Source organism: Nannospalax galili, unplaced genomic scaffold (assembly GCF_000622305.1).
Source record: "Nannospalax galili isolate Female #2095 unplaced genomic scaffold, S.galili_v1.0 scaffold461, whole genome shotgun sequence".
Taxonomy (NCBI): Eukaryota; Metazoa; Chordata; class Mammalia; order Rodentia; family Spalacidae; genus Nannospalax; species Nannospalax galili.
This window is the reverse complement of record NW_008349975.1, coordinates 1,062,638-1,089,311: the sequence shown is the minus strand read 5'-3', so window position 1 is coordinate 1,089,311 and position 26,674 is coordinate 1,062,638. Positions and strand designations below refer to the sequence as shown.

Genomic DNA, 26,674 nt, shown 5'->3' with positions numbered 1-26,674 from the left:
TTTCACCAGAAGTAAAGATTAAAGACCAGGCAAGCATTATCAGATATCTGGGATTTGTCTTGAGCAAAATGGATTAACTTTAATCTATGGGGCACCGAAGGCGAGGGAAGAATTTTATAGCAACTGGGATGGGCTAACCTGGAACAGTTTAACTGCCCAACTATGATTACAAGTTCAGGGTTTTGTTAAACTCATTATATATACTTTTCTCATTTGGGATCCTAAATCAATATCTAACCTAAATGACTTAAAATAACAATCTTGTGACCTTCCACCTGGCATCTTTGTGGACTTGTATGTTTTTGTGATAGAAAGGCCAAAGCCTGGCATATGTTATAAGATAAAATAAAGTCAAATGTTGGGTACTGGCCAAGGATTCCATGTAAACTAATAGGTCTTAATGGGTCTTTTTAAAATTTTTTTATTTTAGTGTTTTTAAGTCTTCCTATAACCCCAGCTGGCCTGGAACTTGCTATGTAGACCAGGCAGGCCTTGAACTCACAGAGATCTGCTTGCTTCTGTCTCTTGAGTGCTGGGATTAAAGGCATATGCCACCGTACCTGACTTAATGGGTCTATTTTATTGCTTTCAGTTTAACTCAGCAGGTACCTTCCTATCTACACTCCTTGTTTAATGCAATCTTAAAGTCTTTTTATGGTAAAGTTCAAGAACATCCTAGAGAGCTGCTACAAAAAGGAAGTTTTAAATGTTTCACGTTTGCTCCTAGGGAAGGTTATTTGCATGATTGTCCGCTGAAGAAATAGGTTGAGTTTATGTAGCACAGCTGAGCTTCATGATGGAGGGGTTTTATGTCAATAACCAAACCTAGTGGATCTTTAAGCTGGCAAATGTCTATTTAGAAACCACATAGTAGAGATTAAGGAAGACATACAGACATGTGAAAAAAAGGAGCTGTGCATGGCTGCTCATGCCTGTAATCACAGCACTTGGAGGTAGAGGCAAGAGGATCAAGAGTTCTAGGTCATCCCTGGATACATAGGGAGTTTAAGGCCATCCTGTACTACATAAGATCCTATCTCAAAATACCAAAGGGGGATGGGAAAAATGTATAAATGTGTTCTTGGCTTCAGGAAGTTAAGGGATGGCAAGTAATCATGCTTGATAAATGTTTTAAGTACAAACGAGAACAAAATAGGAATACACAGAGAAACACAATTCTAATCAGAGCAGGAGGTGGACATAAGTTAAAGAAAGCAGGTAAAACTTGAGCTAGAAAAGTGGTTCTTGGTCTTACTGCCCATTAGAACACTTGGGAGATTTCAAAAAGTATTGATACCCAGACCTCATCTTCTAAAGAGCCTGTTAGCTATCCTACAGTGCCTTGCCTTAATAAATGTACTTTCACATGTTTTGATCACTGATGCTTTCATAATATTGAATATTGTTTCTCCCCTCAAGATTTTCTTGGCTATCTTTGGTCCTTTCATTTCAATTTTAGAATATGTTTATTAGTTTCTACATATAAACCTGCTGGGATTTGATTAGCTTATACTTAATGTAAATATCAATTTGAAAACAACTTCACAGTATTAAGTCTTAGAATTCTTGATTATAATGCCCTCTTTGTTAAAAAAAAAATCTTCTTAAGGGCATTGTAATAGGTTTTCTTTTCCTTCCCCTTCCTCCCTCCCTCCCTCCCTCTCTCCTTTCCTCCCTCCCTCTCTCCCTCCTTCCTTTTTTTTTAAATTTTTTTAATAAAACTAGCTGCAGCTTGGACCCAGGATTTTCTTTCACAAATGCTAGGCAAACACTTTACCACTGAGCTACAGTCAGCCCCGTTCTGTAGCTCTCTGCGTAGAAGTCTTGCACATCATTTTTTGTGCATTTCATGGTGACTACATATCACCGATTTTTTTTTTGTTTCACTTTCTATTTTTCTGTTATTAGCATGTAAACAATTGTTGGAGTCATGCTAAATGTTCCTATTAGATTTTAATAGTTGCATAATTTTTTTTGATTTTCAAAATACTCAAACACATCATCTGTGAACAGACCATTTATCTTCTGCCCTTCTAATTTTATGCCTTTAAATTTCTTTATTCCGCCTGATTATACTAAATATGATATCCTGTGCAAGTTTGAATAGAGGTGATTACAGTCAACATCTTATAGTATTCCTAGTGTCTTAGGAAAAGTCTTTCCTTTTTCTTCCTCCCTCCTCTGTCCTTCTGTCCCTCCCTCCCTCCCTCCTTCTTTCCTTTCTTCCTTTCTTCCTTTTTTTCCTGGTATTTGAGAGAGGGTCTCCCTCTGTAGCTCTGGCTCTGACTGGCTTGGAACTTGCCAGGTTGGTCTTAAACCTGTGGCAGTCCTCTTGTTTCGGCCTCCTGAGATTAGAGGTGTGTGCCATCATGCCTGTCTGCCGGGAGGAAAGTTTTAATAGTGGCAAGAGTGATAGTGGTTGTGGGCTTAGATACACATCTTATTAGATTAAGTTCATGTCCATTAGCTTGTTTTCTATGGCTAAGAGTATTTGGTGAGATGGTGAAGACTTCAGTAAACAGTAGACTCATTGTATAAGTTCTCCAGACTTATAACAAAAAAGCCACTTTAATGAGTAGGAAAAATGGTCTTTAAAATACATGCTGATGTGCTGGAGAGATGGCTCAGCAGTTAAGAGCACTGGCTGCTCTTGCAGAGGACCCAGACTTGATTCCTAGCACCCACAAGGTAGCTAACAACCATCTGTAACTCCAGCTTCAGGGGGATCTGATGCTCTCTTCTGACCTCTGCGGGCATTGCAAGACACAGGTGCACTTACATGCATGCAAGCAATACAGTCATACACATAAAAATAAAAATAATAAATAAAATATTAAAAAAATACATGCCGATGATCAATTACATATATATATGTATTTATACATATATTGTAGGGAGTTATATATCAAAACATGAAAGACTAAATAGTGACATTTTCAAAGATGACTTCATGAATTTGGTATAAACCAGGACATGAAAAATCCTAACATAAAGATTATCTTTTCATTAAGACACTTCGCTGGATTTTCACCGTTAGCAGCTTGCATAGCGCCCTCCAAAACTGTGAGAGCTCATCTTCAGGGAAGAGGCTTTTGGGCCAGTTCCAGCTCCATTGCTCCGAGTCCTGTGTCCAAAGTATGTCCTGTCTTCAGTAACAGGGTATTACTTTCAGGTTCTGGGAGGCAGTCAAGGGCTGTGGCAATAGCCTGTGTAATTTGGTGAGCCTCTTGATCTACCCTGACCAACAACTCAAAGAGAAGTTTCTCCTATCCAACCCTGTTTCTTGATATACAGCTACACATATGTACTCATGAACAGATACTATATGTGTCATTTTTCAGTAGGGTTTTGAACTAATACATTTCCCTCTGGTTTTTTTCACACCAGCTAAGCAGTATTTATCTCTTCTCTCCCTGTCTAATCCTCTCTCCTCCCTCTCCAGCAAAAGTACCCTCATTTTCCCCATTTTACCCTTAGTAAAGCCTGTCTCCTATGATTCTCCCTTCTCTTGAGATCCTTCTTCCCCTTTACCAACCAGTGGTCCAACCTCAGCTTTAAAACCTAATAAACACAACAATGACAGGGCACAGAAAACTATTGGTGCAGTAGTGGCACTTTTATCTTAGGTGTAATCAACAGCTACCTAATTGGACTTTAAACCCACTCAGTGGGAGGGAACTCATGTGTTTCACTGTAAACGTAGCCAATACACATGGCTGGAGAGGTCATAGAGCTTAGAGAAAACCCTAAAGCTATCATATTCCTAGACAAATGTGATTTCTTACTAGATGATAAATATGGATCCTTATATTTACAGACAAGTATGCCAGTCATCACTCATCAAAGAAGCTTTTATTTTTTTCCTCAACAGATGGAGAGTATTACAGAGTTCCATAACTGCTCATACACAGAGAATAAGTGTCTGTGAAATGCTCAGCCCTAAGTGACATGTCTACAATGGAACCTCCACACTTAGGACTCACAGAACATAGTGGAACAAGGGTAAAGAGAATAGTAATGCATCTCTCAACTCTCACCAGCAAAGCTCCCTCATGCAACAGAGGGTGATGAACACAAAAGGCCACAAATGGCCAAAGTGTAGAGAATAAGAGTCTGCAGAGTGTGGGTCCCTGGGCAGTACTCCTATATTAAGCTTTACCCACCCAGGGCTCAGGACCATTGTGGAAGAGGAGGTGGAAAGATTATAAGAGCCAAGGAGGGGGTACACAACCATAAGGAAACAGAGTCTTAGAGGCTCCTGGGAACTTGTTCATATGAACTTACAGCAATGGTGACAGCATGCACAAGACCTATGCAAACTCAGTCAGACAAAACCCAGCATAAAACTGGGGAAATGGGCAGCTGACCCCAACTTTAATCAAAGAACTATTGACAGCTGATCATTGCTGGGTGCGCAAGATTTGATCTTCTTTAAGGGAGAGACTCTAGATAGATTGACTAGACCCCAGAGGATGAACTTGCACTGAGGGACATCTGGGTACACTAACTTGACTTGATAGGCTTTACCATATAAGACAGAATACATGAAAGCTGGTGGTGGTGGGGCTATAGGGGGGTTGCAGATGGGGGTGGGGGTATGAAGATGATTAAGATGTTTTGTATGAAATGCACAAAAACTCAGTGAGAACTATACATTAAAACAAAGACACCACTGGAGAGAAAGAGGCAAGACACTGTCTTGGAGTAAGATATTATCACATATACATCTATGAAAACACTTGTATCTAGAGTTTAAAAATTTCCCAGAAGTCCATAAAGAAAAACTCAGAGAGCCCATGTTTATAAAAAGGGACCAGAGGTGTAGCTCAATTGGTAATGTGTCTGCCTGAATGTTCAAGGCACTGCATAAACTGGGTGTGGTGGCTTATACCTTTTACCCTAGAATACTGGACAATTAGAAATTCAAGGTCATCTGCTACAAAGGGAGAGAGTTAGAGGCCAATCTGGGCTATAATAAGACTTTTTCTCAAATAAAAAAAAAAACAAGCAAAAAGAGGTAAAAAGACTTGAACAAATCTTTCATAAAGAACATATGTTGTTGTTTCACTTCATAGTCACAGAACAAAAAAAAAGAAAGAAGGAAAATCAAGCCGACAAAGCCAAGTGTTGGGAGGCTGTAGAGAAGCAGGTTCTCCTACGGCACCTGTAGCCTGACTTGATTCTTTAGTGTTCACCATCCGAATACATCCTGCCCCAACTTCTAGCCTTTGTCTACTGCTTCTCTTGGTCAAAGGGCTTTCTCTGGCTGTACGAGCTGCAGGCCAGAGGTACAAGAGAAAAAAATTCCTTCTTGTAGCAATCCTAACCAAAGATTGCCAGGGACAGTTTATGCTTAGTGCATCTCCCCTGTTCTGAGATATGGGTTCTAGGCCATTCCAGAGACCTTTAATAATACCGAGCTCTGATGACCTGCAGTGGTACCTGCTTGATGACACTCCTTCCCTGACACCCAGTCTTTCCCCATTTCACTTCCTACTCCCTGCTAAGTTTTTTTTTTTTCCAACCATCTCTCAACTGAATGACTTTTTAATTTAGGTTACATATTTGGGGACACCCAAATGAAGATACATGCCATGTTCCTTCCAATAAATTATTGACGTAAAAGGAAAAGGATATGGGAGAAAGCTTTTAATTTGTGGAGGATAACAGCAGTTAATGTTGTTTAGGAAGGATTGTTTTAGAGGATGCAGTGCATCAAGTTACAGCTCACTACTGCTGTCAATGGAAAAAGCATATTTGTTACCCACACAGATGGAGATTTGGTCATACAGTCCATTAGAAGTTTTACATGCTTTATCAGTGTATTATTATTCATCTTATATTAATGAAAAATTGGGAGCCATAGAGATAAAGTAACTTCTTCAAGATGACATTACAATTTGATGATGAATTAGAAAATGTTAAATTTTTCTTTGTTGTTTTGAGACAGCATCTCACTTTGTAGCCCTGGCTGGCCTGGAACATACTCTGTAGGCCAGGCTGGCCTCTGACTTGTGGTAATCCTCCAGTCTCTGCTAGGACTATAGTGATGAGCCACTGCACCTGGCCAGGCTGTATTAAGCTTGACTAAGACTAAACTCTGACCATTATGTTGGCCAGATTCTGAAGGGCTGGATAAGAACTGGGAGATGAAATGAGTTTTTCTTTTTCTCACTGAGAAACCAAGTGGCATTATAAATTAAGGGAGTGACTCTGGATAGGCTGACTAGATTCCAGTGGATAAACTGGCACTGAGGGACACCTGGATACAAATGCTTGACCAGATAAGACTTAACATACATGACCGAATATTTGAAATTTGGTAGGGGGGCTGTGGGGGGGCAGTGAGGGGGACAGGGTCTAAATTTGATTAAGATTGTATTATATGAAATGCACAGACTCAATAAAAAAATCAGAGACCCCCCCCACCCCACAAAAAAAAAAAAAAAAAGGAAAAACCAGAGAAATTCAATGATCACATTTTATGAAAACCCTTTTCCAACTGCGGCGGGAGAATAGGTTTCAGTGGGGAGTTCAGAAGCAGGGAGATCCTTTAGGAAGCCACTGCAACAATCCAGGGAGGTGATGTGAGAATGACTACAGCCAGGGCAGGGGCAGCTGAGGGTGTATGTGGGGGTCTAAGGAGGGGTTAGTGGTAGGGATGAGTTTTAGAATCATCGAGGAGGCTCTCTGAGATGGTGACAAGTGGTAACGACCAAGTAGATGTGAGGATTGAAGAAGAGAAAAGACAGTTTCTTATTTCAGATGTTGAGTGGTTAAATGCTTCTATTGAGGTTACTGCTCTTGTACAGGGGTGCCCCTGGTGGTAAAAGAGAACCAAAATAGGGATTCCTCTCATCCTGGATAATTGCTGTTCTGGGATACAGTGGAACAACCAAGTATAATTACAGTCTCATAAAATAGGGATGTCCTTCTCCCTTTGTGGTGGTAAAGAGACACATCTAAGAATAACTGAAACCTAATCATTGCTAATGGACCAGGAAGTGGGGTCTGACAACAGCCTTGACCCACTCATATAAGGCAGTTTCTGGCCAGCTTCTTTCTTCAAGAAATCTCTGTGTAGCTGGGGAAAGTTAGCTGGAATAAGTAGGCACTAAATACAACAAATACTACAGAACTCCACAGGAGGATATTGAGTTTAAAAAAAAATTGTTTTGGTTTGTTTATTTTTATTTATTTTTGTAAACGTTTTGCCTGCATGTATGTAAATGCACCACATGCATGTAATGCCTGTGGAAGCCAGATGAGGGCATTGGATCCCTTGGAACTGGGGTTAGCCACCATGTATGTGCTAGGAACTGAACCTGTGCCTCTGCAAGAGCTACCAGTGCTCTTATCTGCTGGGCCATCTCTCCAGTCTCTGATCTTATTTCTTAAGAGCATGGCAGAGGACTGAGTAGAGACTTTAAAACCAGATTCATCTGAGTTTGAATGCTGGCTTTGCCACAGTTCTGCTAATGTTAGTATCTTCCTATGTACATTCTATAATAATACCTAGGTGATCATGGGGATTCAGGTGATGTGTATGAAGCGCTTGCTCAAACCATCCTCCTTACTAACAGTTGGAGGTGATGCTGATGGTTACCTCAGGAGCTCAGATGACCCTTTAGATTGGTTCATGAATATGCTAGTCTAAAATATGGCAATAAAAAGGGGAAGTTCCAAAACAATTTTAGAAGATTACTGAACTGGTAGACCATCCCTATCTGTCCAAGGCTAAGTAGAGCAACTGAACAGAGAAGGTAGCATTCCAGTGAGCTCTCTGTATTTTTATTCTAGGTCTTGAGCAGCCTGAGATAGAAACAGGAGGAATTTTCTAAAACAGGTATGTTGCATGGGTCTGAGTCATCGACCAAGATGAGACATTTCAGAAACTTTCCATTTTGAGCCTTTGGCATGTTCCTGATTAAGTATAAATATCTTGCTCGCTATATAAATATGCAAGGAGTGTAACCTTTTGCTAAGCACTGCAACAGATCTGAGAAGAGAGCTGATGTGCAATTGCATCTAGTGATTATCTTTCATGAATCTCTTTGGATCCTGGGAAGGTTTGAAGTATTAAAGCTCGTAAGAGTTACCTCTTGAAATCACTGCAGCATGTTTTTTGTTTTTTTTTTTTCTCCTCCCCAGGAGCTCTGTGTACATATATTAGCTGGTCTTATCCATCTGTTAAGCTTTTGTAAGCTCCCTAATGAAAACAATTGCATTTTCTTGGCTTAATTGCGTATTATTGAGTAGTCTGTCTCTCATTCTACAAATGTACAATAATGAGAAATGTCCTGCTCATTAGAAACCACTAGCATGTGAGGCAAATCAAGTGTATTATTGATGTGAACAGAAAGTAGCATCTTAAAGGTCAGAAAATAACTACTGAAAAATACAAACCTACCTAGCTCCACTACATATAGACTGTATTGTATTGAACAGCGAGAGTTTGACAATTAATTAATTATATGCTTTGTAAATAAAACAGTGAGGTTGTCATGTTGCATCAATTTCCTTCTCCAATAATATATTTGACACTATCATCTCATTAGCTCTTTGGATTTTATTTATTTATTTAAATATTTTGATTTATTTTATTTTACTTTATATGTTAGAGTGTTTTGCATGCATGTACATAAGTACACCTGTGCTGTGCAATGCCCACAGAGGTTGGAAGAGGGCATTGGGTCCCCTGCAATTGGAATTCAGGATAGTTGTTAGCTACCATGTGGGTGCTGGGTTCCTGAGTTCTCTTTAAGAGCAGCCAGTGCTTTTAACTGCTGAGCCATCTCTTCAGCCCAGCCTCTTGGATGTTAAATTACTTTGTAGGATGCAACAGCTGACATTTTGTGCTTTTTATGGAGGTATAGCAAAAGTTTGCCAGATATTAGGGAGAGAGGTGTTGATATGTAGAATAAACTGTACAAACAAGTCTGCCTTTGAGTGAGGCTGGTTTCGGGTGCCTCCGATGGGTAGAAGCCAGAACTTTTATGAAGCTGATAGTAAGGAAACACATTTCAGAACCAGTACCTGCTCCTCTGTTCATTTGATAGACTCTTTCCTTTGGCTTTCTGTAATTTCTGGGGACATTGAGCTGGCCTCAGTTATAGGATAGCCATGGTCCTGGGTAAAGCACTGAGTACATTTTTCTGATAGCCTGAGTAAGTCTGGATTAATGCCAGAGCATGAAAAGGCAATCAGAAGGCATCTGCTACTTGGCTGGGAAAACTCAGCTATTCTGTGGGTCTGAAGGCAGCATGAATGAAAGTTTATTTAACTCAATAAACACGGTTTTAAATGTGCTTTTGAAGTATATTTATATTTAAATAAAGTATATTATACTTTATTTAAGTATATTTTGAAGTATATTTTATTTATTGACTGAATAATTCTTTAAATTTATAGGTTTCCCCCAAAATTCTCCTTTGATATACTTGGGAAGGCTTTTGGAAAAATTAGAGATGGGTCATTTTTAGCCTAAATGTTCATCTATCTATCATCTAATCATCTATCTATCATCATCATCTAATCATCTATCTATCTATCATCTATCGATCTATCATCTATCTATCTATCTATCTATCTATCTATCTATCTATCTATCTATCTATCTAACATCTATCTATCGATCTATCATCTATCAATCTATCTACCTACCTATCTATCATCTATCTATCTATCAATCATGTATCTATCTATCATCTGTTAATATAATTGGGTTTTTAAAAAATAATTTATTTATTATTTTTATTTTATGTGCATGAATGTATTGCTTGCATGTAGGTGGGTACACCTGTGTCATGCTGTTTTTGTTTTTTTGAGACAGAGTCTCACTATGTAGCCCTGCTGGCTTGGAACTTGCTATGTAGACCAGGCTTGCTTAGAACTTACAGAGACACACCAGCCTCTGCCTCCTGAGTGCTAAAATTAAAAGCATGCAACACCACACTCACCTTAATGTAATTGTTTTTTAACCAGATAGCTTCCAAGCAAGAACCCTTGGTACACAGCAAATGAAAAGAAGTATTGTGATTTAAGGTTCTTAAAAATTATGCATAAATATGTTTGCTTGTTTGACATAGGGCCCCTTTTGCAAGTTGGCTGAGCCTAGATCCAGTCCCTGTGCTATTATTACTTGGAGTCATTTTTGAGTTATTATTGATTGGGTAGAGGTACATATAACAAACAAAGGCAAAAGCATGCTCTCTCTACACATTGCATCCGTTCCTCTCAGTGGTTTTCCAAATGTGTAAGCCAAGCACATGAACATATGTCCAGGTGACACTCTGAATCCAAATATCATGCTTTTTAACAAACTCTCTGAGCTAGGCAACCTGAAATCATGGCAATCTGAGAATGACCACAGAACTGACTCTTACCTTCCGGTAGCCCCAGAGCTGATTCCCCTTCATGCCATGACAGTCATAGAGGGTGACTGGGCTGTTGTGTGAGATTGCATCGAAGCAGAATTTCCGGGTGTGCAATGGTTCACCAGGTCGAATATCTTCTCTCCACCCAAAAGTAAAGAGCTAGCAAAACAACAGTAGCAGAAAAGCTGCAGTGAGTTCAATTTGGGAAAAAGATTCCAGAGCAGGGGGTGGGTTGTCTTAACAACATCAAGCTCGCATTTTGTGATTCACAAGAAAGAAGTATATCTCAGCGTAATAGGGTACCAAAAGGGCACGATTCATAAAGTGCTATAGCAGCAGCTGCTGCACTTGACTGGTAAAAATGACAGAAGTTTTTAGTTAGGTACCAGTAAAGAGAGAAAGAGGGGAGGGGAGGGAAAGGAAGGGAAAAGAAGAGAGATTTTGAAGGTGGAGGGAGAGAGAAGAGTGAAAAATGAAAGAGGTGAGAAGGAGAAGGGAGGGAGGACAGAGGAGGGTGAGAAAGTCTTTAATAAACCTTTTCCATTTGTAGATAAAATGTAGATAAAATGTAACTGGATCAAGGACTACAGAGTTAGCCTAATGAGTAGATTAACTGTCAAAGCACAAGGCTTAGAGTTGAGCTGGATTGATGCTAGCACCTTAAAAAAATCCAATTTAAAGGAAAGCTGAGCTCAGTGAAGTAAAGAATAGGCAAATTAATTCTCCAGGGTTGGTAAGAGTAATTCTGTAAGGCAATATAAGCAGTTTTAGATTGTAACTCACAGTAAGAAATATAGTTCACGTCTCTGACCTCCAACTTGAAACAGAAGTTTAATGGAGTTATAGATACCCCGAGCCCATCTTCTATGACAATATTCAATCCATTTTTTCTTATCCTAGTCTATGTTACCCATCCTTATATTATATTATATTATATTATATTATATTATATTATATTATATATTTTCCAATGTATTAAATTAAGCATCATTCCTGTTGAAGAAGAACATTTTCTTGAGTTACTTGAGCTGAACTACATGTATAGTATTCAAAAGGTAAAGGTCTTAATTAAAGGGGAAAATGGACTGGAGAAGCCTTATAATGCCTTCCAATCCTAAAATCCAGTAGGTTATATAATTGTAAAATAGGATTGAAGGCAGGCTGGCTGTCGTGAAGCTGAGAACTGTGAGCTACAAAGTAAAGCAGTCAGGGAAGTCTTACTGATAGAAAGCAAGCACAATGCTGAGCTGTATGCAGCTAATACACATGGCACCGACAAGGCCCTCTGTATATTTCTGGTTTCAGGTCCTGGAGAATCTGGAGCAATTCTAGGAATGGCTAAGAAGGAGTAGTAAAATAGCAGGGAATCTGAAGACAACTGAAAGGACCAGGTTAAGTGGTCTGCATTAAAAAAAGAAATGGTCTAATCACATGGCAGAGGATTGTCTAACGGTGAGTAGCTATATTCTGTTTTCCTGAAAGGCAGGACAAAAGAGAATGTTTCAAACTGAAGGGCAGGGGATGTCGGGTTAGGCATTTGCAATAGTTTCTTGATGAACAGGAGTTGTTTAATCTCTTTTCCTAGAGTTTTTATTTTTTTAATTTTATGTGTATAAGTGTATGTAGGGGCACTACATGGCTCCCTGGCTCCCAAGGAGATCAAATCACAGTATTGGATCTCCTAGAACTGGAGTTCCAGGTAGTTGTGAGCCACTGTATGGGTGCTGGGAACCAAACTGTGATCCTCTGCCAGAGCAGGAACAGGTCCTAACCACTGACCCATCTCTTTGGCCTATTAGAGTTTTGTTTCTTAAAATACAATATACATTGAGACATTTTTAGATCTACTTAGGTCCTGCACACAGGAGAATGACTTCTCAAGGAAGTGTCATCCATTGGGCTACTGGTGTCCATTGGGCTGCTGTTGATTTTGATTGGTCTTGTAAGAATGAGCTACTACCAGTGGCTTTTGAAATAATGTGTTCCTGTGTTATCCTGCAACTATCTTGCCTGTTCTCTTTTACCCATCTTTTCAACATATGTGTTGCCCAGGGTTCTCCTTCCCTGGCTGGTCTTAAATTCTCTCAGTTCAGCTCTCACCAGTATGTTGGAAATGCATCAACCATGTGTTGTCCAGCTCCTGCTCAAAGTCAACATAATCTAAGCTTGCCAGAGTCTCTTTCCTTATAGCTGTTCTTGCATCCTTATTTTGTTTTAGCTGGTGGTAATATCATTCAACCTGTCAACTTCAGAGTCTTTGCTACCTCTGCTCCTTTACCTTCTTCATCGAATCAGCTGTCAAGTCTTTCCACTCTTCCTTCTTTTCCTTTGTGCTCTGAAGATTGAACCCAGTACCTCGCACAAGCCTGGCAAATACTGTATCACTGAGAATGTCCTCAGCCCTCCCATATTGCCATTTTTGTTTCATAAACATTTCTGTTTCTTCTTCTCTATCCTCATAAAACACTCTTGACATGTCTTATCTAGACTACAGCAATAACCTCCTGCTTTCTTTCTGGTCTTTTCTTCCTTTCGTGTGTATATAGGTTTGTGCGTGTGCACATATGTGTACATGTAGAGGTCGGAGGACAACCTCAGGTGCTCTTCCTCAGATGCTGTTCACATATTTTTTTTTGGAGACAAGGTCTTTCGCTGGTCTGAACTAGCCAAATAGGCTGAGCTGCCTGGCCAGTGGGTCCTCCCACTGTGTCTACCTCCCAGTGCTGGTATTACAAGTGTGTCTGCTATCATATCTGACTTTTAAAATTTGGATTCTGGGGATCAAACTCAGGTCCTCACAAGAAAAGCACCGTGTTGACTGAATTAACTCCCTGGACCCCCCATCTATCTTTCTGCTTTTGGCTCCCACACCCCTGCCTTACTTAGCCTCCAGAGAAGTCTGTCTGAAATGCTTGTTTAGCTAGGTTGTCTTTCAACCTAAAATCCCACATTTTCACATAACCCCTAGAGAATACAGTTCACACTCTTTATCTTAGGAGGAACTTTCCACAGGCTGGCCTTTGCTGTTTAGTCCAGCTGCATTCTTTTCCTTTTAGTTGATCTTCCAGCAACCCTAAAATGTTTATAGTTCTTCACACAAAGCTGGCTATATTTTCCTTTGTGTGACTGTGTTCATGAGGGTCCTTCTGTGTGGAAGGTCAGCACTCACCAGGTCTAGGTGAGTTAAGGTCTAGTTAATACTCCTCAGTCCTTCTGCTCAATACAGACATCTAAGTAGACTTCCTTTTGAGCTTTACCTTCTCCTTTCTCATTTCCTCATGGTTGTCCATTGTAGTTCCATATACTCTACTAGATCGTAAGTTCCTTGACGGCAGTAGGTGGCGTTTTAAAAGTCATGTGTTTCCAGCACCCAGATAAATTCATGACATGTGACAGATGCTTAATAAAATGTATGTTGAATACATGCAACGTCAAGATAAGTGAATTAGTCTTTAAAAGGTCCTAGGCTGGTCTATAACTCTTGATCCTTCTGCCTCACCCTCCAGAGTGCTGGAATTGTAGGTATTTACCACCATACCTGGCTTAATCTTTTCAGTTCAGCAAATGAATCTGTGCTATTTGTGCCTATAATAATGATTATTATTTTTCAAACTTTCAACTTTGATGATTTGAGATTCTTAGAATTTGCAATTGGCTTTGATTAAACCTTTAATTTAAACATCTTATTTCCCATAAGCAGTCGAATCATAAGCAGTCAAACTAATGTAGGAACAAGTGGTCATCTTTGTAGTTGCTGTTGCTCCTTTCCTGAGATAGGGTCTTACTGTGTAGCCCAGGCTGGCTTTAAATTCCAGATCCTCCTGCCTTAACTTCCTGAGCACTGAGATTATAGATGTGTGCCACTGTGCTTGGTTTGGATCAAGGAATCTTGATTGGTTTACCAATTTCCTTCTCTGTGTTTAGCTCCCTGCAGTTTTAGTTTTATATACCCAGAAGCTCCAAATTGAAAGGGATTGTACAGACCCCCATTATAGAGTTGGGAAAAATCTGCCTGAAGGAGTAGCCTCCATCATACCTCAAGTATCCAGCCTTCTTTTGTACAGTTTTCTCCCACTTTTCATTTAATAGATCAGTTAGGTCAAAAAGAATACCTACATGACAGCAATCTGCCTTTTAGAATTCTGCAACTATTGTCACAATTATATCTTGGGGCACCCTTAGGTGACTTTTGTTTCCAGTTTCTAGGTTTGTTATTATAGTGCAATGATCATTCTTACATTTGGAGACTGATGGCTAGAATGTAGCTTTCGTAGGGTTTTATGTACTATTATTGCTATTATTACCTGGTGATTACAGTCTGTACGCAGGTGATGTATCCTTGAATCATTCCAACTGTTTTGTTCCATTGCACCCCCATTAACTAAATTTTCTTTCTCTCTTATGTCTTGGAAATGCTCTTTATTGCCATTTATCTTACCCAATGGTCATGTCAAACCAATCAGACATCAAGTCTTGCATTTATTAGGCACATTTTCTTACACTCATTCTTGTCAAAGCAGAAATGAGCAGACATTATGAAAGCATTTTCCCTGTTTGTGTTGGATAAGGCCACTGCAGTATTCACGATCTGCCTCCTACTCTTAGGCTGTTCTTACTGGAGAGAAGTATCTAGATTTTCTTCAGGTTTCATGCAAAACTCCTGATTCTTTTTTAAACTCAATCAGTTTTAAGTAAATTGATGCCAGCTTCTCCCCTTTTTTCTTTTGACTAATACTTTTAAATATAGATTTCAAATCATAACCCACTTCTTTGCTTTCATATTCATGTGGTATGTGTAAAGTTGCCTGGGTCTGTATTGTGTTATATGAATAAACTCACTAGGTCTGGTGCTGCAAATTCGCGTATCTTAATCTGGCAACCTGATGAGACAATTGAATTTTTTTCTCTGTGGGTAGTTATATTTTATTTCATCGTGATGTGGTTTTCAGTCTGTACTCATCAGAATGTTGTGTCCTGGTAGTGAGATTGTTTATCCCCAAAGGAAAGCATTTGTCCTTTCTCTGCATGTGGTTGACTTGTTTCCATTTCTGTTTGCATATCACCCCCTCCAGGTCTTGGAAAGGGAGCATTTGTCTACTTCCTCAGCAGCAGGAAAGGCCTGCTGCAAAGCTTCCCCCCCAGCATGAGCTGAGCCCCTGCTGATGGGCCTGTGGAGCGAGAACAGATGAACTAGGCCAAGGAGAGTGCCCTCCTTCTTTCCCCTCCCTCGCACTCATAATGGGATCCGGGGAGTTTCCTTTCCAGATCCTACAGCCTTATTCGGATCTATTTTTATTCTTCTTTTTGTGTGCCTAAAGGAAGCTGAGAGCCAGCACACAATGCTATAGTGGTATCAAACAGCTAAATAGATCATCCTAGAAGAATGAATCATACATCTGCTTCCCTCACAGAAGCCAGATTAGTCATGACTAGTGTTCTGCAGCAAAAGTTTTTTCCTTATAAAGGTGCTCCAACGGACCCTTCTTTGTTTCCTATGTAACAATTTTTTTTTGTATTCATTTTCTCAAAAAAAAAAAAATATAAATTTTTCTGGAAAAAAGATCACTTCAACTCTCCAAACCTCCTTTGTACAAATGGTTTTGAATTAAAAAGAATACCCATAATTTCATGGCCTACTTCTCAGCCAGGAATTTTAATCGAAATGTAAAAAAATAAGTTGTTACTCTTAAAAGTCTCTGGGTAAAATATTGAATGAATCTTAGTTATTTACTGGAAAATTAAACAGCTTATAATGTTTTAACCCCCAAGTCAGTATGTGGTGATATGTATTTCAAATGAGGCTCACCTCTCACCCCTTCCAATCTTTAATCTCCTCATAGCTCCATTTTTAGGCTCTCTAGAGACTGAAAATCATTTTAAAGAGCTGTATTAACAGCAACTGTCTTTTTTTTCCCTCTTTCCTGCCTGTGTTGTTTTCGGCTTATGTAGTGCTGCCCTCTGGTGACCATTTCTGAAATTACATGCCACAGATTTTCGCAGTTTAGAATAAGGTGGTAAGTGAACCAATCACTCAGGCTAGAGAAAACTTGATTATAGAATTTACTGGATAGAAATATCAGGCCTGATTCAGGTATTCCGGCATGCATCCTACCAGTCAGCTATCTGAACATGTTTCCTGCTTGGGCTGAGTAGAAGAGATGAACTTAGCTCAAGAGATAAAGCTTTTCCTTGTAACTGCTGACTTTGCTTTTAGAAAGTATCCTTTCTGGTTCCAGTGCCAGTCTTACTGATAGACTCATATGTGTTCTTGCTTTTTCCCAGGTTGAAGTCAGAACTGCTTGCTGGAGGTGACAGCCGACACTATTCCTGGGATGCCTGGCAACAGCCCAGCAGTGCTTACAAGAGACAGAGAAAGGAGGAAGCAAATGCGTTTCCTTCTGCTATTTGGTAATTGTCACCACATCTTGGAGCCACAGAACATTCTGGTAATTGTCCACACTGCAGGATATGTTGGTGTGAACAAGAGCTAGTAATTGATGACTATACTGGGAATGGACTAGTAGAGTCCATGCCACAGATGCCTTGAGCCTGAGAGAGATTTCTCACTTGTTGTTAACATAAGTGACTGCTTTGTGTATGTAAAACAGAAGGGAAAGTACAGTGATTGCACCTACTTCATGTGCAAGATGATGTTACAGCCCTGTATAGGAGGTTGGTATCAGTGTCTCCTATTTTGGGATGGGGGATCTCTGGCCTAGAAATATCAAACAGTTTCACGAGGCTGCATGGTTTAAACCGAAATCCATGTTGCTTTGACTACAAAGAGACCTTTCTGCAGCACCATGTGGCTGTGGGGTAACATTGGAAGGACCTAACAGATGAGTAGTTAGAGAGTGTTGGTCCTAATTGATAGAATTAATCAAGGATTAAGCCTTGATTTCCTGGACTTGTTCTGTTGGGCTTGCCTAGCATCTTGCTGCTCTGATTGCAATTCTGGGTGGATGTGGGGCAGGAAAGGACAGTGCAGTGAGAAGAAGGAGGTATTGACATATTGAATCTCAATGTACCCTAACGACTCTTTAAGGACCTTTGGCTCAACTGACCATTTTGTCAGGGTTCTTTTAGTATGGAGTGAGTACATAAGGTAAGGATTCTCTTCACAGCACAGGAGCAATCCAGCTGAGCCTACTCCTGGTCAATATATAAGTAGAGATGCATGGAATAAAGCTATGCAAGTGCAGTTATGCCAATGGGGAATTTTCTTGCTTTTTTTTTTTTTTTTCATAAGATAGTTATTTTGGACTATTTTGAAAAACTGAAGGCACTGACAGGTCATGTGTCCTGACTGCAGGACATGTTCTTCTGCAGGGGGAGGGAAGGAAGTAGGATGGGGGAAGGCTTTAACTGTACTCATCATCTGCATTTCTGTCTAAGTATGGCAATATCAATTGATTCTTGTTAAATCTCTGTGATGCGCCGTATACTTTTTAATTGAAATATTCATAATTTAAAATTAAAATACCAAAAAGGCACAGACACAATTCTGACCACTATCTTTTCTCTTTTATAGATGATACAATTTAAGGAGAGTCTCTTACAAGTTTTAAATTGGGTTAGAAACCACACTTTTCTTAAATGGAGTTACCCTGAAATGTCTTATAATCAAAAGCAAAAGCAGCATGTGGCCTTTTTAAGTCCCACAAAGTCTATGCTGGGGTGTTGCTGCTTTAGTTATCCTTCATGAAAATTTGTTGGGTGAGTTCCTTAGCACTCTCCAGGGTTATTGTTTTGAAAACTGTCATTGTGGAAAAACTTAATAAGATAAGGTTACAGTGAATAAATCTACTACTCTTTTTTTCAGCTTTCAAAGTTAGCATGGAGAGATGGCTCAGTGGTTACGAGTTCTTGTCTGTAACCCCAGCTCCAAGGGGGAATGGGTAGAGACAGGCGATCACTAGGCTTGTTGGTTTCCAGTACAGATAAGAAAACATAAGCCCCAGGTTCATGGATGGGCCCTCCCTCAAAGGAGAAGGGGAGAGTAGTAGAGGGATAATAGAGGAAGACACCCAACACGCTCTTCTGGCCTCTGTGCCTGTGCGTCCTCACATGCACATGTTTTTATGGGAGATCAAACTTAGGTTCTCATGTTTACAAGGCAAATACTTTACTGGCTGAGCTATCACACAAACTCTTGTTCTATATGTTGAAGCATCTTTTTTCCATTTTTATTGAATTCGTTATTTTCATACAATATAGTTTGATGGAATTTAGATCTACTCCTTTCTCCATACCTTCCCCTACTGTCCCCTGCCCAATTTAGTGAACTCTCATGTATATGATAAGGCTTGTAGTGTATGATTTGTGTCTCTTGATGTCCTTCAGTGTGGATCTATCTACTAGATTCAGCAGGAGTCCTAACCCTGTAAAACTTTGTCTTTCCCCCTCTCAGGAGCCATCAATTGCCAAAAGTTCCTTAGGTTGGGTTGCAATTTTTTTGCCCACTCCTTCATGTCTATGCAGGGATTTGGTCTGGTTTGAGCTTGCGTAAGACTTGTGCATGCTGTCACCATTGCTGTGAGCACCTATGAATAAATGACCAGCTATCTGGAAGACCTGCTTCCTTGTGGTCATCTACCCCCTCTGGCTCTTAGTCTTTCCACCTACTCTTCCACAATGATCCCTGAGCCTTGGGAGGCAAAGGTTTATAATAACTGTCCTATTCAGGGATAAGTACTCTGCAGTCTCTTGTTCTCTGCACATTGACTGATTGTGTGAAGCACATTTTTCTTCACTTTCTTATTATCACAATTACTCTGAGAAGAAAAAGAAGCAGAGAAGAGTAATAGCTCACAGACTACAGATCTAGTTGCTGAGAGACCGTGGCCTCATTCCAGTCCCACATGTACCGTCTAGAGACTTGTGCCCATTCTGTCCCTCCAAGCTGTCCTCAGCCCCATTAGCCTCCACTTCCATGACTTCTGACTTACCTGTTCATGAGACCATGTCCTTTCAGAACCATCCTTGACACAGATGTCCAGCCTCAGCTCGGTTCCTGTGGCTCCATGCTTGCTATCCACACACAGATTTGCTGCCACATTTCGAATCTGTGGTAAGAAGAACATCAAGTACAAGGCTATTTCTATTGTGGTATTGCTAAGCTGCTGACAATCCTGGTTTTGATAAAGTATTCATTAGTCTAATGTCTTCTTGATGATGTGCCTAGAAAGACGCCTTGAATCTACATGCAGTTTATGGAGAAAAATCAGTCCACTAAATATAATATAGTCTATATGTGAAAGAAAATAACATAGTCAAACAGAAAATTGAAGTTGGCTGCAGTGAGGGAATCCACCAATAATGCAACATAGGGTGTGGTATAGAGCCTGTGACTTCTATACAGGGGGAGCATTGTCTTGTCCAAGTAGTGTTTAACTTGGGACTTGTTATTTTTGTACTTTAAGTACCTTCTACTATTATCATTCCAGTGGGGCCAAGGGTGAATCCACAGCAGGTGTTACGAGTGAAGAGTGTGATGGATGAAAGGGGTCTGGCCAGTATACGGTGACCTTAAGTTCCAGTATGGCTGCAGCAGTCTAAGTCTACTTCTGTTGTCATAGTTTATCATTTCTCCTGGATGATACATCAAATGTCATGCTAGAGGATTAGCCATGCTAGCTGAAGATTCTGTATGAGTTGAACAATGCAAAAAAAAGTTAATTCTTTGCAATCGTTAGTACTGAATAGTCAGGGGTGAGTAAAGTGTAAATAATGAAAAGTACCAAAAGCAGAAATAGCAACAGAAACAGAGTCTGGACGGGGACAGGACCTTTGTAATTTCTTCCTGCCTGGAGGTTCTACCAGTCTTTCCCTGTATTATAGCCTGTAATAGAGTTGGATGCTGCATACAGCTTGTTATGCAGATGTGTATGTATGAAAAGCTCTATCTTGCATTTATACTGTCCTGGATCATTATTTCTTTAAGAATGGAGGCAAGAATAGAATGGACCCAACTGGTAGTTTTTGCTATGATTCTTTTGCCTGGAATGAATAGGCAGCTAAAAAGTCTTGCCACAACAGAAGAATGCCCCACTTGGCTCTGTTCTTACTGGAACGGGGAAACACAGCAGAGAAATGGTTGTAAAAATTCTGGGGATCATGAAATGAATAAGTGATGCGGGGGTGGAGGTATTATAGAGGGAGAGAGTTCATGTGTCATTTATTCTAGAAGTAGAGGTTGGTATAATGTCCTTTAGGAGAGGACCAAGGCAGTACTAGTTTTCTTACTCAGAGAACTTGTCAAGAGGTCTACCTTCTATAGTGAGTTGACCCCTGATTTTAAGGTCTCTGTCTCTGATGTTAGGGTATGTGAAAGAAATCAGAACACGGGGCAACAGGTTTGCCAACATATTTCTGAGAATCTAAGGAAAACTCTGGATCCTTGTTGTTTGTTTTTCAGAAACCAACTAGCCAACCAACCCACCTACCCATGGTACATATGTACAAGCATTTTGTATTCATTTCTTGAAATTCATCAACTCCAGATTTGAGCCTTGAATTAGGGAAATTGATTGCCACCATGCCTTGCAATCAATTGTGTTCTCTTCTTAATAACATGGGCGATTCAAAAAGACATCGAGTGAACTTAACTGCTTATTAGGGTACAACTGATTTACTATCACTTAAAAAAACTTTCTCCCTCTTTCCTAAAACAAGTACTATGAGGGGAACTTTCCTGTGTGTGTGTGTGTGTGTGTGTGTGTGTGTGAGAGAGAGAGAGAGAGAGAGAGAGAGAGGAAGAGAGCAAAGAAAAACTTTTTGCAAAATCCATTTTTATTGTGCGTTCTTGTGTGATAGGGCATGGTGGTGCTTCTCTAGTAAAAGAGAAACAAACAGAAAGTTAGAGTTAGATTTTGAAAACACTAGAACTTTTGCGGGGACAGTTTCTTGTTTTATATTCCAGGCTGGCCTGGAACTTTTTTTAAAAAAAAATGCGTTTTGATCATATTCAATTCCTTCCCCCAATTCCTCTCAGTTCTATTTCCCCTTCCCTATCCACTAAACTTTGTGTCCTCCTTTAAAATTTTTTATTTATTTTTATGTGTATGAGTGCGTGTAGTGCCTGTGGAGGCCAGAAAAGGGCATCAGATTCCCTTGAACTGGAGTTATGCATGGTTGTTAGCTCCCATACGGGTTCTGGGAACTGAATCTGGGTCTTCTGCAAGACCAGCCAGTGCTCTTAACTGCTGAGCCATCTCTCTATCCCACCCTCTTTTAAAATAGAATCTACTTAAAGTATATGCATATACATTATAAAAAGAGATTAGGAGGAGTTACCTTATAACAGAGGGACATTGCCACTACTAGATACTATAGGCTTACAAAGTAAAAGCCCAATGCTAGGAATGGGCTTCCTCTTTTGAAGCTGTTGACCAGGGGTCCCATAGATCCTCAAACAATATTGGCCATTGCCCCTGCTCTTGGTTACCCACCAGAACTTCATGGTAAGACTCTATTGCTGTAGATACTACACCCATGAACTGGGGAACAAACAAGGAGAAATCAGGTTAATGTTGACTTCAGAGTCTTATCTCTACTGTCTAGCTTCCACAGTGGTAGGGCTGTACACACTGGAAGGTGCTGTATAATATATCTGAAGAGACCATTTAGCATGAACCTTAACTGGCTGTGAATCCGGTGGTGAATTATAACAACTGGACTGGCAAGATATGCCCACCAGTGCAATAGTGGCATGACTATTATAGGGGTAACCAACTACTTTCCACTTGGATTTAAAGTCTGTTTCATATAATGGAACCCATACCTGACATTGATGTCAGGCCTAGGATGAAGCTAGGCAGCCCACAGGCCATGCGAGGATTCCTAATACCACTATTCTGCTAAGTAGATAAAATATTGAACTGATTTCTAATGATTTATTGTTATATCTGTAGATTAATTTATCTCTCAACTCTCAGCAGAGAAGCTTCCTTGTACAGCAACTGATAATTAACCAGAGAACCACAACTGGCCAATGTGTAGAAGAGACTGCAGACTGCTTATCTCTGAATAGGACACTTATATAAAACTTCTGCCTCCGAAGGCTAAGGGATCATTATGGAAGAAGCAGAAGAAAGAGGCTAAGAGCCAGAGGAGGTAGATGGCCATAAGGAAACAAGAGTTTTTTAGACAGCTGGTCAGTTACTCATATGAATTTACAGCAATGGTAACAGCATGAACAAGTCCCACATAAGCTTATGCCAGACAAAATCCCAGCATAAGGGGAAGTGGGTAAGAAACCCCAACTCTACCTGAGGAAATATTGACAACTGATGGCTGTTGGGAAGGGGAAGTTCAGTCTCATTTAATAGGTTGACCAAGCTCCAGTGGATGAACCTACTACATCCCATGTGCTATTGCTATGCTGATCCTGGCCCACTCTGTAAAACTCCTATGTTATCTCCTCTTCTGGATCTGGTGTGTTGGTTTTCTGAACCTATCTGTAACCTCAGAATAGCTAAACACAGCTCTGGGAAGACATGCCCTCCATTTCTGGGCTGTATAACACACTACCACAGCCTAGAGAAGCAGTTTTCAGTTTGTGTGCTGAAGTCATCTGCATAGCACTGTTTTTCCCTCTAATGGAGTTTAGAAGTTCTAAATCTCCTTTGGGGGTGTGGAAACATCTGTTTTTAGATTTGTGACCACTTGACCACAGAAGGAAAGGTTGCCCTACGTGGCTGGCATTTGAGCTTGCCCATTGAAGGGACTCTGCTCATACAAAAGAAGGAAGAGCACGCACAAATGAGGCACACTGTGTGGCAACCCTGCCAGCTCTGCCTGTGGATACACACCAAGCCTCCCCGAGAGCCTCATTTTGTTTCCAAATGTTATGAGCCTGAAAGGTCTCTGGCAGAGATGGAGGACACCATTTTCTAAACTCTTGAATTTTCTAAATTTTCACTCAAATGGCATCTGTGTAGACAATGGAATAAACTGCTTTGAAAGCCAAATTTCAAGTTTCAAAGGCATAATTGTCTACATCTGTGTAAATTCCAGCACAAAGTTGTGCCAGAGAGGAAATGCTGAGAGTTCAGTACAGGACAAGGTAGACAGCTGGGACAAGATTAATACCCGGCCATTCTCACTTGCTTCTTTTCCCCTATCTTTGCATCACCATCGTTTTAGCACATATTCAGAGCCTCTCCTTTCACTCACAGGCATGGCTCCATCAAGGTAAACAGGTGAATACAATTGAAATGAGTAAAGCGTTAAAGATTATAGATAAGGATACTTACAAATTATTTTTTGGTTTGGGCTCTGCACTGTGACTGAAGATAAGGCAATTTACACATATACACACATCTCAAATCTAGGACATGGACTACTACATGAATGTGAAGAGATCATTTTCAGGCTTCATTCCTTTGGTGTCCAGTTTCAGGGTTTGATGCCATTAAAATGTGTCAAGGGATCTGGAGGGAGGCTGAGTGGCTTAGAAGGTGAGGTAATGCTTGACTAGGCCTGAGTAGGAAGAAGGAGGAAGATCAGGGAGAATGGGATTATGACAGATGGCAGGGTGATAGGAACAAACTCTTTTTGGATAAGGGTTAGGAAAAGACCTGACAGAGAGTAAAGGCTTTTGTTAGATATGCAATAAGATTCAGGCTCAAGTTCAGCAATTCTATTCCCCTAGTAAGGAGGCTTTTATAAAAGATGTATAAGAAGGGGTTGGACACATAGCTCAGTTGGTGGAGTGCTGGCCTAGTATGCATAATGTTCAGGGTTCCATCCTCAGCACTGGGATGGTGGGACAAGCATGTAATCCCAGCACTCTGGAGGTGGAGGCAGGAGGATCAGAAATACAGGTTGTCTATCCTCAGCTACATATTGAGCTTGAGGCAAATTGTGGCTACAGGAGATGCTGCCTCAACAGTGAAACAGAACTAAACTAAAACCAGGGAGAGATTTAAGAGAGAAGGAATGTGACATGAATATCAAGTCTCAGTGTGATCAATAGACATGGGGTTGGCCATTCTATTTGGTATTCCTTGGCTTAGGATGTTAGAGACCTGCTTGGCTCAACAAATGACCATTATGGTCTATTAATTGCTCCGGATGGCTTAGGGGTCAGCCAGGGCTACAGAGTAAGACCCTGTATCAAAGAAAAAAAAGATATATAGAAGCCTTGGTATAATTCATTTGAAACTCAGAAAAATAATAATTAAGTGCATTTAGAAATCAAAAACAATGGCAAAACAATAAGAATGCTTCCATTATTCTCACTGGACTTTTCACTGTTGAAGGTTTTGCCTCATAGCCACAGCACCATTTTCACTTGAGCAGATTCATCTCCTCTCTAATTGCTCCACGCTAGTGGCATCCAACAACTGTTGGCAGAGACCAACTACTGCCTTTCCTTGAAATTATGCCCACAGAGGCTTTTTTCCTATCTTGTCCACATTCTCTTCTTCTGAATTTACTATAAACGTAATTGCTTTGGCATCTCTCTCTTGCCCTGGGACTTACTAAAAGTACTCATTTCAGAAGGCTGGCTTATATTAAGAAGAGAAACAGGAGCCTGTGGCAGAAGGATTGCCAGTTCATATGTGCTCTGCTCCAAATAGTCTTTTCCTAAAACCTCGTCTTGCCACTTAGAGTTAAGTATTGCATTATTAGAAAAACATGTTGAACATCAAAATAGGAACTTTACAAAATATTTTATTATTTTTAGTTTATATGTATGCATGTATTGCCTGCATGTAGGTAAGTGCACTCGTGTTGTGGAATTCCCACAAAGGACAGAAGAGGCTGTTGGATCCCCTGGAACTGGAGTTACCAATAGTTGTTAGCCGCCATGTTTGTGCTGGGATTCAAACCTGGGTCTTCTGCAAGAACAGCCAGTGTTCTTAACTGCTGAGCCATCTCTCCAGTCCCCAAAATAGGAACGTTTAAAATTAAGGGTCATTTTCCAAGAAATTTTGATTTTTTCACACACACACACACACACACACACACACACAACTCACAAAGGGAAATTTGCACAAGCAAGGGGCTTCTTTGGGGGTTAAAATAAGGAACTCTCTCTCGTGGGGCATTATGTCACATGCCTTTAATCCCAGCACTCGTGAGGCAGAGGCAGAGGCAGACAGATCTCTGTGAGTTCAAGGCCAGCCTGGTCTACATAGTGAGTTCCAGGACAGGTGGAGCTACAGGGAGACCCTGTCTCAAAAAAAAAAAAGAACTCTAACAAAGGCAAAAATTAGGACAGCTTTTTCAGCCCATTTTATGTTGAGCTAGATGCTTGACACCACCATTTAGCTGTGAAATCTGTACCACTACCATGCTGTGTTGTGTGTTTATTCACATTTGCAACCAAAGTCCTGAGAAAGTAAGTTGTTTGCACAAAATTATAGATACCAAGCAGATGACAGGAAGAGTTTGTCTCCATGTCTCTGATTCCTATGTACTTGATTCCACAGATGGCAATAGTTATAATTAATTCACCAGAAAAGTCCCATTTTGGGCAACAAATCTGTGGCAAATGGCTTATTGAGTTCAAATGAATAGATGAGAATTGACAAAAGTTATGAATTCTTTGTTTCATAAAGAAATACCTTGTGAATCTTTGTATCAGAGTCTGAGGCACTAAAGCAGAGTTAGAAATAAATCACTTCAGCACTTAGGGAGTCTTTGAGAGATGGATGAGGCGCTAATCATTTCACTAAGATCCAAGACTTAGGGGATAGCAGCTTACTCTGAGTATCTCCACTGGCGGTAGCTGGGTGACCGCATCTTGAGAGAGTACGAGGGAAGGAACTATTTTCTAAACTTTGCATGAAATTCTAGATTTTGAACCATGATTTTTAGAATCCACATTTTTTAAAGGAAAAGGTTGAAAAAGGCAGAATTTCAGTGATCTTATCCTGACCGATGCAGTTCACAGCAGAGTATCTACTGTTGTGTTCAGCCACCAGATGTGCCCCATTCTGCTTGGTTTAGCTTGAGCAGCAATGTATTCTTGCCCTCTCCCCTTGCCCTTGAAGATCAAAAAGCTTTGCCCATTTGGATTTATGCTTTGTAAAGCAGAGAATGTTGAATAATTTGCATAAGAATTTGTATCCTTAGAAACAGATTTTTATTTTTAGGATGAATTTTCTCCTTTAGGTTTGCTGTTGTAATTTCATAAAGTCAGGGAAGGAAGTATTTTCTTGTATATTGCATCTTATGTACACTTGTTGGAACAGAGGCCTAGTCCAATAGCTGGTTTGGCTGAGGAAAGGCTCTTGAAAGCTTAGGTGACAATTATTCACGTGGGAAACATGAAAGCAGATATTTTA

The 26,674-nt window shown here is 40.2% G+C and overlaps 1 protein-coding gene across 1 annotated transcript in view; it reads right to left on the bottom strand.

Moving 5' to 3' along the window:
- Galntl6 (polypeptide N-acetylgalactosaminyltransferase like 6) overlaps positions 1 to 26,674 on the bottom strand; it is an 852,377-nt gene that overhangs the window by 11,866 nt on the left and 813,837 nt on the right. The window contains exons 10-11 of the mRNA XM_008847131.1: positions 19,325 to 19,441; positions 10,386 to 10,535 (exon numbers count right to left, since the gene is read on the bottom strand). Coding sequence (XP_008845353.1) covers positions 10,386 to 10,535; positions 19,325 to 19,441 — 267 coding nt within the window. The remainder of the gene's footprint in view (positions 1 to 10,385; positions 10,536 to 19,324; positions 19,442 to 26,674) is intronic.